The 15,326-nt window shown below is 41.0% G+C and overlaps 1 protein-coding gene across 1 annotated transcript; it reads right to left on the bottom strand.

The window, feature by feature from the left end:
- Window positions 1–9,999: 9,999 nt before the first annotated feature.
- Window positions 10,000–14,873, bottom strand: AKAP4 (A-kinase anchoring protein 4). The gene is made up of 2 exons (XM_053691123.1): window positions 13,285–14,873; window positions 10,000–10,303 (listed from the first exon to the last, which is right to left on the bottom strand). Exons 1-2 carry the CDS (start codon window positions 14,815–14,817, stop codon window positions 10,163–10,165), a joined length of 1,674 nt encoding a protein of 557 aa, XP_053547098.1. The 5' UTR covers window positions 14,818–14,873; the 3' UTR covers window positions 10,000–10,162.
- Window positions 14,874–15,326: the final 453 nt, after the last annotated feature.

Genomic DNA, 15,326 nt, shown 5'->3' with positions numbered 1-15,326 from the left:
TGCGGTCTCACTTACCATAAAATTTATAGCGAATTACAGTTCTTTTACCCTCCGAAGATATATATACCTAATTGTGATACACAGGAGGTTACTCCTTTACCTGAGAGCACACAGTGCTATTTTCTTTTATACTGTGTTATTTTCTTTTCTTTTCTTTTTGATTTCAATATAACTTGATGCAACGATTTTATTAAAAGTGGCATGGTCCACAACACTTGAACTATTTTATTTATATACTTAATAAAGGTTAAGTTTTAATATAATTCATTTCTCTACACAATGAACTCACCAACCACACATGTATGAGATGACAATACCCCCCAAGTGTGCCATATAAATGCCTCTGTTCTTTCTCTCTGTTTATAAATTAAACTATGTTTTGGCATTAGGCACTACCTTATCCTATACTTAGGTTTATAAGGATTTAGGTCTGTGGGTTGTCACCTCCAGTTCTTTCCCACCTTTCCCTTTAGGTTAAAAGGGATATATTCTATACCTCAGGAATGCCAGAACAATGTCCGTATGGGACTTGGCAATTTGGAAATTCGACGCCTGTATCAGAATGTCATCTAAGTAAGGGGCTACTGCTATGCCCCGCGGCCTTAGGACCGCCAGAAGTGACCCCAGAACCTTCGTAAAGATCCTTGGTGCTGTAGCTAACCCAAAGGGAAGAGCCACAAACTGGTAATGCCTGTCTAGGAAGGCGAACCTGAGAAACCGATGATGATCTTTGTGTATCGGAATGTGAAGATAAGCATCCTTTAAGTCCACGGTAGTCATGTATTGACCCTCCTGGATCATAGGTAGGATGGTTCGAATAGTCTCCATCTTGAAAGATGGGACCCTGAGAAATTTGTTTAGGATCTTGAGATCTAAGATTGGTCTGAAGGTTCCTTCTTTCTTGGGAACCACAAAGAGATTTGAATAGAAGCCTTGCCCCTGTTCCTCCTTTGGAGCTGGGTGGATCACTGTCATGTTCTGTCTCAGGATATCATGTGAGAGCCTCATTGTCTGGAACAGTTGCTTTAAAGGAAGGTTAGTAGAAGCCATACTGATTGAAAATGAAAACAAATTTATTTAAATAACAAAATACTTTGTTTAAGCAAATACTTGCAGAATATTTAAATATGCTACTCAGGTATGTTAAGACCACATACAGCAGGAGTGAAAATAAAGAAAACTAGTAAGCAGAGATGCAGATTCAAAAAGGAAAGTCTTTCTCTTGGTAATAACTGAAATGTAAGATTTGCACAAGGCAGAAAACAACTTGTAAACAGGTAGCAGGTTTAAAGGTAAAGTCTTTCTCCTTGTAATTGCTGAGTCCAGGAATTGCACAAGGCAGGAAACAACTTGCAAACTGGTAACAGGTTTAAAGGTAAAGTCTCTCTCCTTGTAATTGCTGAGTGCAGGAATTGCACAATGCAGGAAACAACTTGCAAATTGGTAACAGGTTTAAAGGTAAAGTCTCTCTCCTTGTAATTGCTGAGTGCAGGAAATGCACAAGGCAGGAAACAAACTTGAAGATTGGTAACAGGTTTAAAGGTAAAGGTTTTCTCCTGGTAATACCTTATAAACAGGTGCAAAGGAAATCCTTCTCCTGGCAATGGCCAAGTGCAGGAATTGCATAAAGCAGGAAACAAACTTGTAGATTGGTAACAGGTTTAAAGGTAAAGGCTTTCTCCTGGTAATACCTTGTAAACAGGTGCAAAGGAAATCTTTTCTCCAAAGAAATACAGGAAACAGGTTCTGACTTGACAAAACAGATCCAATGTGAAGACAAAAATGCAGACTAAAAGCCATCCTTAAATAGGGAGGTTTTGCACAGGGTTGGTTCTGATTAATTCCAGAATTGAGAACACCTGTGTGTTGCACAGGTGTAATAACAAGTAAGGCAAATAGTTATTGATCAGATCTTTTAAGTTCCTTGCTATTCCTAGAACTGGCTGTGGCTCAACACACAAGCAAACTGACTTACAAGCACACAGGAATAGTAACCACAGAGCCACAGGTTCAAATCCCCACACAGCCCTTCTTAGCAGAATGCCTCCCAGACCTTTTCTTTTTCTTTTTCGTCTGGAGGCTTGGTTCATGACAATCACTCCCATAACTAGGAGGTCTTGAACACAATGTAAGAATGCCTCTCTCTTTATCTGGTCTGCAGATAATTGTGAGAGGTGAAATCTTCCTTTTGGGGAAGAAGCTTTGAAGTCCAGAAGATATCCCTGGGACACAATTTCCAACGCCCAGGGATCCTGGACATCCCTTGCCCAAGCCTGGGCGAAGAGAGAAAGTCTGCCCCCTACTAGATCTGTTACCGGATCGGGGGCTGATCTTTCATGCTGTCTTAGAGGCAGCAGCAGGCTTCTTGGCCTGCTTACCTTTGTTCCAGGCCTGGTTAGGTCTCCAGACTGGCTTGGACTGGGCAAAATTTCCCTCTTATTTTGCATTAGAGGGAGTTGATGCCGCGCACGTCTTAAAATTTCGAAAGGCACGAAAATTAGTTTGTTTGGTCCTTAATTTATTAGACCTATCCTGAGGAAGGGCATGACCTTTTCCTCCAGTAATATCAGAAATGATCTCCTTCAGTCCAGGCCCGAATAGGGTCTGCCCCTTGAATGGAATGTTAAGAAGCTTAGACTTTGAAGTAACGTCAGCTGACCAGGATTTAAGCCATAGCGCCCTACGCGCCTGTATAGCAAAACCTGAGTTCTTAGCCGTTAGTTTGGTTAAATGAACAACGGCGTCAGAAACAAATGAATTGGCTAGCTTAAGCGCTTTAAGCTTGTCAAGTATATCATCCAATGGAGTTTCTACCTGTAAGGCCTCTTCCAGAGACTCAAACCAGAAGGCCGCAGCAGCAGTGACCGGGGCAATGCATGCAAGAGGCTGGAGAATAAAACCTTGTTGAATAAACATTTTCTTAAGGTAACCATCTAACTTTTATCCATTGGATCTAGGAAAGCACAACTGTCCTCGAAGGGAATACTTGTACGCTTAGCTAGGGTAGAAACTGCTCCCTCCACCTTAGGGACTGTTTGCCATAAGTCCCGTGTAGCAGCATCTATTGGAAACATTTTCTTAAAAATAAGAGGGGGAGAGAACGGTACACCTGGTCTATCCCATTCCTTAGTAATAATTTCTGAAAACCTTTTAGGTATTGGAAAAACATCAGTGTAAACAGGCACTGCATAGTATTTATCCAATCTACACAATTTCTCTGGCACTATAATGGTGTCACAGTCATCCAGAGTAGCTAAAACCTCCCTGAGCAACACGCGGAGGTGTTCAAGCTTAAATTTAAATGTAGACATATCAGAATCAGGTTGAAGATAAACTACATAAATTCACCACATCTCTCTAGCTACTTCCTATGTTGTCGAGAGCTGCAAGAGAATGACTGGTAGTGGCAGTTAGGGGAGGAGCTATATAGACAGGTTTGCTGTGGGTGATCCTCTTGCAGCTTCCTGTTGGGAAGGAGAATATCCCACAAGTAATGGATGATCCGTGGGCTGGATACACCTTACAAGAGAAAATTACGTTTTTGCGTTGGATTTCCATAGCGCTGCCATTACAAATTTTGCGGTGAGGCTAAAAAGCTTGCGTTACAGCCTATACCGACACGATCCATTCCACAATCTGAGAGCAGTAGTTATGAGTTTTACAAAACTGTTACACAAAACTCATAACTAAAGTGTTACAAAGTACACTAACACCCATAAACTACCTATTAACCCCTAAACCGAGGCTCTCCCACAACACAAACACTAAATTGAATTTATTAACCCCTAATGTGCCCCTCCCGACATCACGGCCACTAATAAAATGTATTAATCCCTATTCCGCTGCTGCTCGACATCGCTGCCACTATAATAAAGTTATTAGCCCCTATTCCCCTGCACCCCAACATCACCCACACTATAATAAAGATATTAACCCCTATTCCGCCGCTCCCCGACATCGCCACTAAAGTTATTGACCCCTAAACATCTGGCCTCCCACATCACTGCCACTAAATAAACCTATTAACCCCTAAACCGCCAGCCCCCCACATCGCAAAAAACTAAATTAAACTATTAACCCCTAAACCTAACAACCCCCTAACTTTATATTAAAAACATAAATTATGCTTACCTGATAATTTTATTTCCATCATGGGGAGGAGAGTCCACAGCTTCATTCATTACTTTTGGGAAACATATACCCAAGCTTTAGAGGTCACTGAATGAAACCGGGAGGGTAAAAGGCGGACCCTAATCTGAGGGCACCACAGCCTGTGAAACCTTACTCCCAAAAAACATTTTTTGCAGAAGCAAAAACATCAAATTTGAAAAACTTTGTAAAAGTGTGTAAGGAGGATCAGGTAGCCGCCTTACAATTCTGCTCAATAGAGGTCTCATTCTTGAAGGCCTAAGACGAAGCCACAGCTCTAGTTGAATGAGCCGTGTACCTCTGAGGAGACTTATGTCCTGCTGTCTAATAGGCCAAGTGAATCAAGCTTCTCAGCCAAAAAGACAAAGAAGTAGAAGAGGCCCTCTGCCCCTTGCGCTTCCCGGAATACACAGCAAAAAGAGATGTAGACGGTCTCAAATCCTTTGTAGCCTGAAGATAGAACTTCAAGACACGAACCACATCCAGGCTATGAAGTAACCTCTCCTTGGAAGAATGGTTAGGACACAAAAAAGGAATAATCATTTCCTGATTGATGTTACGGTTAGACACCACCTTGGGAAGAAACCACAAACTGGTGCGAAGAACAGCCTTATCCGCATGAAAAACTAGATAAGGAACCTTGAAATGCAAGACAGCAAGCTCAAATACTCTGCATGCCGATGCAATAGCCAACAGGAAGAGAACCTTCCAAGACAGCATCTTAATGTCAATAGTATGCATAGGCTCAAACGTAACCCTCTGCAATACCTTAAGGACCAAGTTTAAGCTCCATGGGGGAGCAGACTGCCTAAAGACAGGCATGAACAAAAGATTGAATGTCAGGAAGCTCAGCGAGTCTCCTGTGCAACAAAAATTATAATGCCGAAATCTGTCCCTTTAAGAAACTGGCGGCAAGACCCTTCTCCAAACCTTCGTGGAGAAAAGACAGAATCCTGGATACCTTCAACTTATGCCAAGGATATCCGTTCTTCTCACACCAGGACAAGTAAGTCCTCCACACCTTGTGGTAGATGCGACGAGTGACTGGCTTCCATGCCTGAACTAGAGTGTCAATCACACTTTCAGAAAAAACGCTCTTGGCTAAGACTAAGTGTTCAATTTCCACACAGTCAGCCTCAGAGAAACGAGATTTTGATGTTGAAAGGAACCCTGTTCCAGCAGATCCCTACGACAGTGTAACCTCCATGGCGGTGAGGATGACATGCCCACCAGATCTGCAAACCACTTCCTCTGCGGCCACGATGGAGCAATCAGGATGGCTGAAGCTCGCTCCTGCTTGATGCGTGCCACTACATGAGGTAGAAGTGGTAACGGTGGAAAAATGTAAGCTAGGCTGAATCCCCAGGGCACCACTAAGGCATCTATCAGCTCTGCCTGGGGATCCCTCGACCAGTATCAGGGTAGCTTGCAATTAAGTCTGGACACCATGAGATCTTTCTCCGGCGTTCACCATCTGAGATAAATCTCCGCAAACACTTTGGGGTGAAGAGACCATTCCCCTGGATGGAAGGATTGCCTGCTGAGAAAGTCCGCTTCCCAGTTGTCCACACCTGGAATGTGGATCGCTGAAAGCAAACAGCTGTGAGACTCCGCCCACTCCAAAATCCGAGACACATCCCTCATTGCTAGGGAGCTCCTCGTACCCCCTCATGGTTGATGTAAGCCACAGAGGTCATGTTGTCGGTCTGGAATCTGATGAAGCTGAACGACCCCAGAGGAGGCCACGCCCTCAGAGCATTGTAAATTGCTCGAAGTTCCAGAATATTTATCGGAAGGAGAGACTCCTCCTGGGTCCATTTTCCTTGTGCCATCCTGGCACTCCAAACAGCTCCCCATCCTGCGAGACTCGCATCCGTGGTCACAATCTCCCAGGACAGTCTCAAGAAGGATGTCCCCAGGGACAGATGCTCTGGATGGATACACCAAGAGAGGGAGTCCCTGGTCCGAGCATCTATGGATATCCGCTGTGATAGATCTGAATGACCGCTCTTCCACTGTCTCAACATGTACAATTGAAGAGGTCTGAGATGGAACCTGGTGAAAGAGATGATGTCTATGCTGGAACCCATTAGCCCGATCATCTCCATACACTGAGCCACCGAAGGGCTTGAGTAGGACTGAAGGGCAAGACAGGTGGACGCAATCTTCCTGCGTCGTTGATCTGTGAGACATTTTTTCATGGACATAGAGTCTATTATCGTGCCCAGGAACTCCACCCTGTTGCTGGGAACCAGGGAACTCTTTCCTGAGTTGATCTTCCAACCGTGAGATTGGAGCAATAAAAGAAGAAGAGCCCTTGAATGATCCTCTGCGAGGCTGAACAACGGCGCCTGGACTAGGATGTCGTCCCCAGAACCTTGGTGAAGAATCTCTGTGCCATCACCAGACCGAAGGGAAGGGCCACAAACTGGAAGTGTTGATAAAGAAATGCAAATCTTAGGATCTTGAAGTGGTCCCTGTGAATTGGAACATGAAGGTAAGCATCCTTCAAGTCTATTGTCGTCATGAACTGTCCCTCTTGAACTAGGGGCAGAATAGATCTGATCGTTTCCATTTTGAACGACGGAACAGCCAGAAACTTGTTTAAACATTTTAGGTTCCACAAAGAGATTTGAATAATGAAATTCTATTCTATCCAATTGGCTGATTTGAACAGCCAATATGATTTCAGTAGCTCTCATACTATTGGCTGATTTGAATTAAAAAAATCAAATCAGCTCATAGGAATGCAAGGAACGCCATTTTGAAAAGGCTCCCTTGCATTAAAGATTCAGTATACAGGCGACGACCTTATGAAGAGGATGCTCCACGCCGGATGTCTTCAGAATGAATCCGCTCCGCGCCACCTGAATGAAGATAGAAGATGCGGCCTGGATGAAGATAGAAGACGCCGCCTGGATGTCCGGACTTCAGAAACTGTAATTGGATCGCCGGGGGTTAGTGTTTGGTTTTTTTAAACTTTTTTTTGGGTGGGTTTTTTCTAAGATTAGGGTTTGGGTTTTTCTTAAAAGTGCTGAATGCCCTTCAAATGCCCTTTTCAGGGCAATGGGTAGCTTAGGTTTTTTTATTTTTGGGGTTGGTTGGGTGGTGGGTTTTACTGTTGGGGGGGTCTTTGTATTTTTTTTTACAGGTAAAAGGCCCTTTTAAGGGCTATTGGTAGTTTATTATAGGCTGGGGGGGTTTATTTTGGGGGGGGGGGCTTTTTATTTGTATAGGGCTATTAGATTAGGTGTAATTGTTTTTATTTTGGATAATTTCGTTTGTTATTTTTCGTAATTTAGTGTTTGCTATTTTTTGTAATTTAATATTTTTTTTATTTTTCGTAATTTAGTATTTTTTGTAATTGTAGATTTAACTTTTTTTTAGTAGTGTTAGTTTTTTTTAATGTGTAATTTAGTTTATTTAATTGATAGTTATTTTAATTTTAGTATAATAGTAATGTTAGTTTAATTTATAGTTTAAACGTAGGTTTTTTTAATTTCCCAGGTATGTTTTTATTTATTTTAAGATAGGGATATTGTAATTTTAATTTAAAGTTAGGAGGTTGTTAGGTTTAGGGGTTAATATTTTAATTTAGTTTTTTGCGATGTGGGGGGCTGGCGGATTAGAGGTTAATAGTTTTATTTAGTGGCAGTGATGTGGGAGGACAGAGGTTTAGGCATTAATAACTTTATTTAGTGGCGGCGATGTCAGGGGACAGCAGAATAGGGGTTAATAACTTTATTATAGTGTGGGCGATGTAGGGGTGCTGGGGAATAGGGGTTAATAACTTTATTATAGTTGTGGCGATATCGGAAGCGGCAGATTAGGGGTTAATAAATTCATTTAGGTGGCAGCGATGCCGGGGGCGGCAGATTAGGGGTTAATAACATTATTTAGGTGTCGGCGATGTCAGCGGCAGCAGATTAGGGGTGTTTAGACGTGGGGTTTATGTTAGGGTGTTAGGTTTAAACGTCATCTTTTTTTCCCCATTGTTGTCTATTTTTTTCTTTCATTCTGCGATCGCAGGTGTTAGTTTATTTTCTAACACTCTCTCCCCATTGATGTCTATGGGGCAAGAGTGCACGAGCACGTCAAAGCAGCACTTGGATTTTGCGCAGTATGGAGCTCATCGCCACCATATCGCACGCACAAGGCGGCTTTTCAAAAACTCGTAATGGCAGCGCTATGGAGGGTGAAATAATGCAACTTTTGTTGCATTCGTTTCGCACCCTCTATATAGAGCAAAACTTGTAATCTAGGTGATATTGTTTTATATAGCCAATCTAAATATGCCTCCTATTGTTTTATAGCCCCTCCCTCTATTGTTTTATTTAACCCCTATTTATAACACACCACATTGTTCTATAAAAACTCTCCCTAGAATACTGCCTATAGTTTGATATAAGCCAAAACTATACCCCCCCCCCTTATTGTGTACATAACTCCTCCTTATGGCTCATCCTATTGTTTTATATAAACCCTTCTGAATAACTCCTATTGTTTTATAAAACTCGCTCAAAATCCTTACTTATATAACTGAACTTTTACAATACATACATACAATGGGTATTGAAAAGAATCACCCCCTTGAAAATAATCACATTTTCTTGCTTTGCAGCCTGAAATAAAGACAGACACATTTTTTGTTTATCCAGTTGTAATTACTCAGTGCAACTTATAATATCCAAGTGAAAGATATAACACCAACATGTCAGACAAAAATAAAGACAATTCAAAAACAGAATCACTGAGTTGGAAAAAGGATCACCCCCTCCTAAAATTACTTGTAAACTCAATCAGGTGTAGCTAATCGCCTTCTCAATGGCACACACACAAAGCAGTTTGACCTTCAACTGTGATCAGCTGTGGGCATATTGATTAGCTCAGCATGAAAAGAGCTTTCCTGGAGCATCTTAGTCCCTGGTAGTGCAACTAAAGAAAACAATCAACTATGGGTGGCAAGGCACTGTCAAAAGATCTCTGGGATAATGTTGTGGACAGGCACAAGTCAGGAGATGGATATAAGAAAATATCAAAGGCTTTATCAATGCATAGAAGCATAGTGAAGTCTATTATTAAGAAGTGGAAGGTATTTGGTACAACACAGACCCTCTCTGGATCAGGACATTGCTCCAAACTGGAAGAAAGAGACAGGAGGAAACTGGTCAGATAGGCTACCAAGAGGCCCACAGCAACTCTGAAGCAGTTGCAGGAATTTATGACAAAGAGTGGTCGTTTTGTGCATGTGACAACAATATGACAAATTCTCCACAAATGTGGCTTGTATTGGAGGGTTGTAAGAAAAAAGCCACTCCTCAAGAAAGGCCACATGCAGTCACGACTGAGCTTTGCCATAACACACCTAGGAGATTCTGAGGCCACATGGAAAAATGTGTTATGGTCAGATGAGACTAAAATTGAATTATTTGGCCTCAACACCAAACTATATGTCTGGAGGAAATCCAAAACAGCTCACCATCCAAATAACACCATACCTAAAGTAAAGCATGGAGGTGGTAATATCCTGTTATCCCAACAGACTTAAGGCTGTAATTAAAGCAAAAGGTGGTTCAACAAAATACTGACACAAGGGGGTGATCCTTTTTCCAACTCAGTGATTCTGTTTTTGAATTGTCTTTATTTTTGCCTGACAATGTTGGTGTTATATATTTCACTTGGATGTTATAAGTTGCACTGAGTAATTACAACTGAATAAACAAAAAATGTGTCTGTCTTTATTTCAGGCTGCAAATCAACAAAATGTGATTATTTTCAAGGGGGGGGGGGGGATTCTTTCTTATACCTAGTACAATTACTCAGTTTGCAGAAGAAAAGACACAACTCATCTGTTTTCCCTCTTGATTTTATTGCACTTTCCCCTGAGATACTATAGTTTTGCTAACAATCTAAAAAGAGCTGATTGTCTCAGGTCCATTAGTTGTAATTGTTGAAAACACTTGACACTGATGTAGACAATGATGATTTGAGGATTTTGCAGACTGCTGGCATTCTACATGTTGTTAAGTAACCAGTCAAGCAGTTCCTCCCTTAGTTCTGCTTTTTCTCTCTCCTGATGGTAATTCAAAACTGCCTGTAAAAGGTCACCCACGCATTGCTTTTTGGTTCGTACCTGCATCTCAAGTTTTTCAAGCTGTGGAGAGATACCAGTGGATTTAACTATCAAAATATGTTACTTTAGAACTCTTTGAACATATGGCTGTAACCCATTAAATATATACCTGTAATTATTTAAATGTTACTGTTAAATAAGGTCTAACTCTTCAACCCATTAAACACGGTATTACCTTTAAGTAACTTGATCTCTAAATGGGACTGGCCTTTAATGATATTAGATGTATCACTAATCATTAAAAGGGACTTTATTAAAAAAAAATGTATATCATGTATAAAAAAATATTTTTACATGAAAAGAGTTAAAGGTATATGAAACCCAACATTTGTCTTTCATGATGCAGATAGATAATATAAATTTAACCCCTTAATGACCACAGCACTTTTCCATTTTCTGTCCGTTTGGGACCAAGGCTATTTTTACATTTTTGCGGTGTTTGTGTTTAGCTGTAATTTTCTTCTTACTCATTTACTGTACCCACACATATTATATACCGTTTTTCTCGCCATTAAATGGACTTTCTAAAGATACCATTATTTTCACCATATCTTATAATTTACTATAAAAAAAATCATAAAATATGAGGAAAAATGGAAAAAAACACACTTTTTCTAACTTTGAGCCCCAAAATCTGTTACATATCTACAACCACCAAAAAACACCCATGCTAAATAGTTTCTAAATTTTGTCCTGAGTTTAGAAATACCCAATGTTTACATGTTCTTTGCTTTTTTTGCAAGTTATAGGGCCATAAATACTAATAGCACTTTGCTATTTCCAAACCATTTTTTTCCAAAATTAGCGCTAGTTACATTAGAACACTAATATCTTTCAGGAATCCCTGACTATCCCTTGACATGTATATATTTTTTTTTAGTAGACATCCCAAAGTATTGATCTAGGCCCATTTTGGTATATTTCATACCACCATTTCACCGCCAAATGCGATCAAATACAAAAAATCGTTCACTTTTTCACAAACTTTCGGTTTCTCACTGAAATTATTTACAAACAACTTGTGCAATTATGGCATAAATGGTTGTAAATTCTTCTCTGGGATCCCCTTTGTTCAGAAATAGCAGACATATATGGCTTTGGCGTTGCTTTTTGGTAATTAGAAGGCCGCTAAATGCCACTGCGCACCACAAGTGTATTATGCCCAGCAGTTAAGGGGTTAATTAGGGAGCTTTTAGGGAGCTTGTAGGGTTAATTTTAGCTTTAGTGTAGTGTAGTAGACAACCCCAAGTATTGATCTAGGCACATTTTGGTATATTTCATGCCACCATTTCACCGCCAAATGCGATCAAATTAAAAAAAACGTAAATTTTTTCACAATTTTAGGTTTCTCACTGAAATCATTTACAAACAGCTTGTGCAATTATGGCACAAATGGTTGTAAATGCTTGTCTGGGATCCCCTTTGTTCAGAAATAGCAGACATATATGACTTTGGCGTTGCTTTCTGGTAATTAGAAGGCCGCTAAATCCTGCTGCGCCTCACACGTGTATTATGGCTAGCAGTGAAGGGGTTAATTAGGGAGTTTGTAGGGAGCTTGCAGGGTTAATTTTAGCTTTAGTGTAGAGATCAGCCTCCCATCTGACACATCCCACCCCCTGATCCCTCCCAAACAGCTCCCTTCCCTCCCCCACCCCACAATTGTCCCCGCCATCTTAAGTACTGGCAGAAAGTCTGCCAGTACTAAAATAAAAGGGTTTTAAAAAAATAAATACATTTTTTTAGCATATTTACATATGCTACTGTGTAGGATCCCCCCTTAGCCCCCAACCTCCCTGATCCCCCCCAAAACCGCTCTCTAACCCTCCCCTTTGCCTTATTGGGGACCATCTTGGGTACTGGCAGCTGTCTGCCAGTACCCAGTTTGCAATAAAAAGTGCTTTTTTTTTGTTTTTTGTTTATTTCTGTAGTGTAGCTTTGTAGCTTCCCCCCCACACACACACACAGACAAACCCCCACCACCTTGCTGATCATTTTTTTTTTTACATTATTTACATTTTTTTTACATTTTTTATTTCAGCATTTTCTGTAGTGTAGCGGTTCCCACCCGCTCCCTCCCCGTGCATGCGCCCGCCCCCACCCTCCCCTGCGCGCCCCCAGCCACCCCCGCCCACGATCCCGCCCCCCTTCACACAACCAGGGCCATCGATGGCCGCCACCCGCCTCCCGGTCCGGCTCCCACCCACCAACGCAGTAAGCCACCGATCTCCGGTGCAGAGAGGGCCACAGAGTGGCTCTCTCTGCACCGGATGGCTTAAAAAGGTTATTGCAGGATGCCTCCATATCGAGGCATCACTGCAATAACCGGAAAGCATCTGGAAGCGAGCAGGATCGCTTCCAGCTGCTTTCCACACTGAGGACGTGCAGGGTACGTTCTCAGGCGTTAACTGCCTTTTTTCTGAGGACGTACCCTGCACGTCCTCAGTCGTTAAGGGGTTAAATAACTTTCCAATTTACACTTTTTATCAAATGTGCTTCATTCTCTTGGTATCCTTTGTTGGAAGAGCAGCATTGCACTTCTGTAAGCTAGCTGAACACATCAGGGGATCTAATGACAGGAGGCATATATGTTCAGCCACCAATCAGCAGCTAGCTCCTAAGCCTGCCTATGTATATGCTTTTCAACAAAGGATACTAATGAAGCAAATTGGATACTAGAATCAAATTGGAAAGTTATTTAAAATTGCATGCTCTGTATGAACTATGAAAGACAAATGTTGGGTTTCATGTCCCTTTAATAAAAGCAATTTAAATTTAAAGTGAAGAGCAATATCTTTTGCCCACTACCTGACTGACAACTCCCACAGAAAATAAATAAACAAACACTATTATACATTATAAAATATTCTTTTGGATAGAACAAATACATTTTTAATATTATGGCCCTTTAAGTCTTTTTTTTCCATAGAACTATGTTAATCATTTAAACTTGTCAGTCTCCAACACAAATTAAGTTTTAATTTCAGGTAGCCTTTGCTTCTTACCTTTTCTAAAATCGCTTCATCATTTACCACAAGAAACATCTCAGCAACATCAAGCTCAGAGGCCACTGACCACTGTAGAATGACTTGGAGTTCTTTTTTGTACTTGTCTTCACAGATGTTCAAGTTGGTAACTTTAATCTCTGAGATAGAGTCTACTGGGTGGATAGTCTTGACTTGAGAAGTCCACATTTGATGATGGGGCCCAAAGTGTGAAGGCTTCATGTGCTCCAACAGGTGCCTGACACAATCTGGCCTTATCTTCTTTGCAATTATCTTAGAGAGACCAAAAGCATTATTGCCTTTATATTCTGCAACAGCACCAGAGATTGTTGAATAGTACCATTTGCTGTCTAGACATGCCTCACATGTATCAGATGACACTGAGTGACTGGGTGAGCCAATTGTAGTTAATGTATTCGGTTCTGAAAGCATTAGTGCTCCCTGGAGAATGGTGTGTGCTAGAACTTTAATTAAATCATACATAGAAGCTTGCATTAAGCCTTGATCCATAGGTTCACCGGTACATTCGGTAGAGACTGAAGGAACTGGCTCTACGGCCTGTGCAACTTCTATCTCATTGGCAATGGTAATTGCAGTTTCTTCTTCATCTGGAACTATCAACTCTTCACTAATTAAATGTTGCTTTGGTGATAAATTGGTGGGTATCTCTGATAGTTGAGTTTCGGCAGACTTTGGTAGTTGAATGTTGGTGGATTTTGGAGAACGTAATTGGGAAGACTCTGTAGGTTGGTATTTTTGGGGTTCTATCATATCTACTTGTTCCATCATCCCTTTCTTTGTAATATGGCCTTGAATTACATCCTTTGGACTTTTGCGGTGCTTCTCTGAGCAGTCTGGGATCAAATCAATACCACCAGCAGCAACATCATTAAATATCTGCTCACATAGCTCATCAGCATATAACATCAAGAAGAACTTAGCAATTTCCAAACATTCTTCAGATATGGCTGCTGCCTCATCTTCTCCATTGCCTTCACTTGGCTTGCAGTGGCGCAGTATAGTTAGCAAAATGGGGCCTATTATGTTGGAGGATAGATTATTATACTGTATAACCTCCCAAGAAAACAAACTGGATTTTATGTGACCAAGAGAGATTTTTGCAATTTCCTCTGCCAGAAATGCTTTCTTGCCAGACAGGATGCCACTATCTGGTTTGGTGCTAAATTTAAGATAGAGACATTTTAGGAAAGTGTTTTTGAATTCCAACTTTTTTTTATTACACACATATCTGGGAGGTTCAGATTCTGGAAGGTGAACCTCAGTTAATGAGACACAGTTAATATTTGGTGATGTTCCATCCTCTTTCTGTGCATCTCCCACAATTTCTTTTTCATAATCCGTCTTGTTCAGTTCTGACATCTCTTCTTGGCTCACTCCATTGTTTATACTTTTATCCTGCTCGAGCAGCTGCTGTAAGTGTTCACTCTTCTCCTGCTTAACAAATGTCATGCTAACAATTTTAGAGCCCTGTGAGCGATTATCGTGTGCTATCTTTGAAGCAAGGGTCATCATTGCAGGGATAAGTAAAAATTGGTCATTAGTGTTAAAAAGTGCCTGGTTCCGCAACATATAATTCATACAACCCTGACTTTCTTGACTTATAGCCAAGAACATGGACAGTAACCCTGAGGCATAGAGTGAAATCTCATTAAAGGAATCTCCAGGACCCTGCCGCAAAGCTGCAATTTGGTCAGAGGCCAAGCGAAAAAATCCTGATTCCATCTGTTGTTGTAATCCCTGGAGAAGGCATTTAATAATTTCGGCTGTAAATCTGTCAGCGTTGCTAACTTTGGTTATTAAATGTGATGGAGGCTTTGCTTGCTTGAATTGTATACATGTCTGATCGAGGGAATGTCGAAAGCACATCATATACTTCTCTAGGTCACAGAGGATGGCAGTCTTTGTTTGATTCTGATTTAATTCAGAGTTGTAAAACACAGCCACTTCATTGGACATGCCCTAAAGATAATATACAGCATTAAATTAGTTTAGTTTGTGTGGAGAAATATAATCAACATAGG

The sequence above is a fragment of the Bombina bombina genome, chromosome 1 (genome assembly GCF_027579735.1).
Source record: "Bombina bombina isolate aBomBom1 chromosome 1, aBomBom1.pri, whole genome shotgun sequence".
Taxonomy (NCBI): domain Eukaryota; kingdom Metazoa; phylum Chordata; class Amphibia; order Anura; family Bombinatoridae; genus Bombina; species Bombina bombina.
This window is presented reverse-complemented; position numbering and strand designations above follow the sequence as displayed.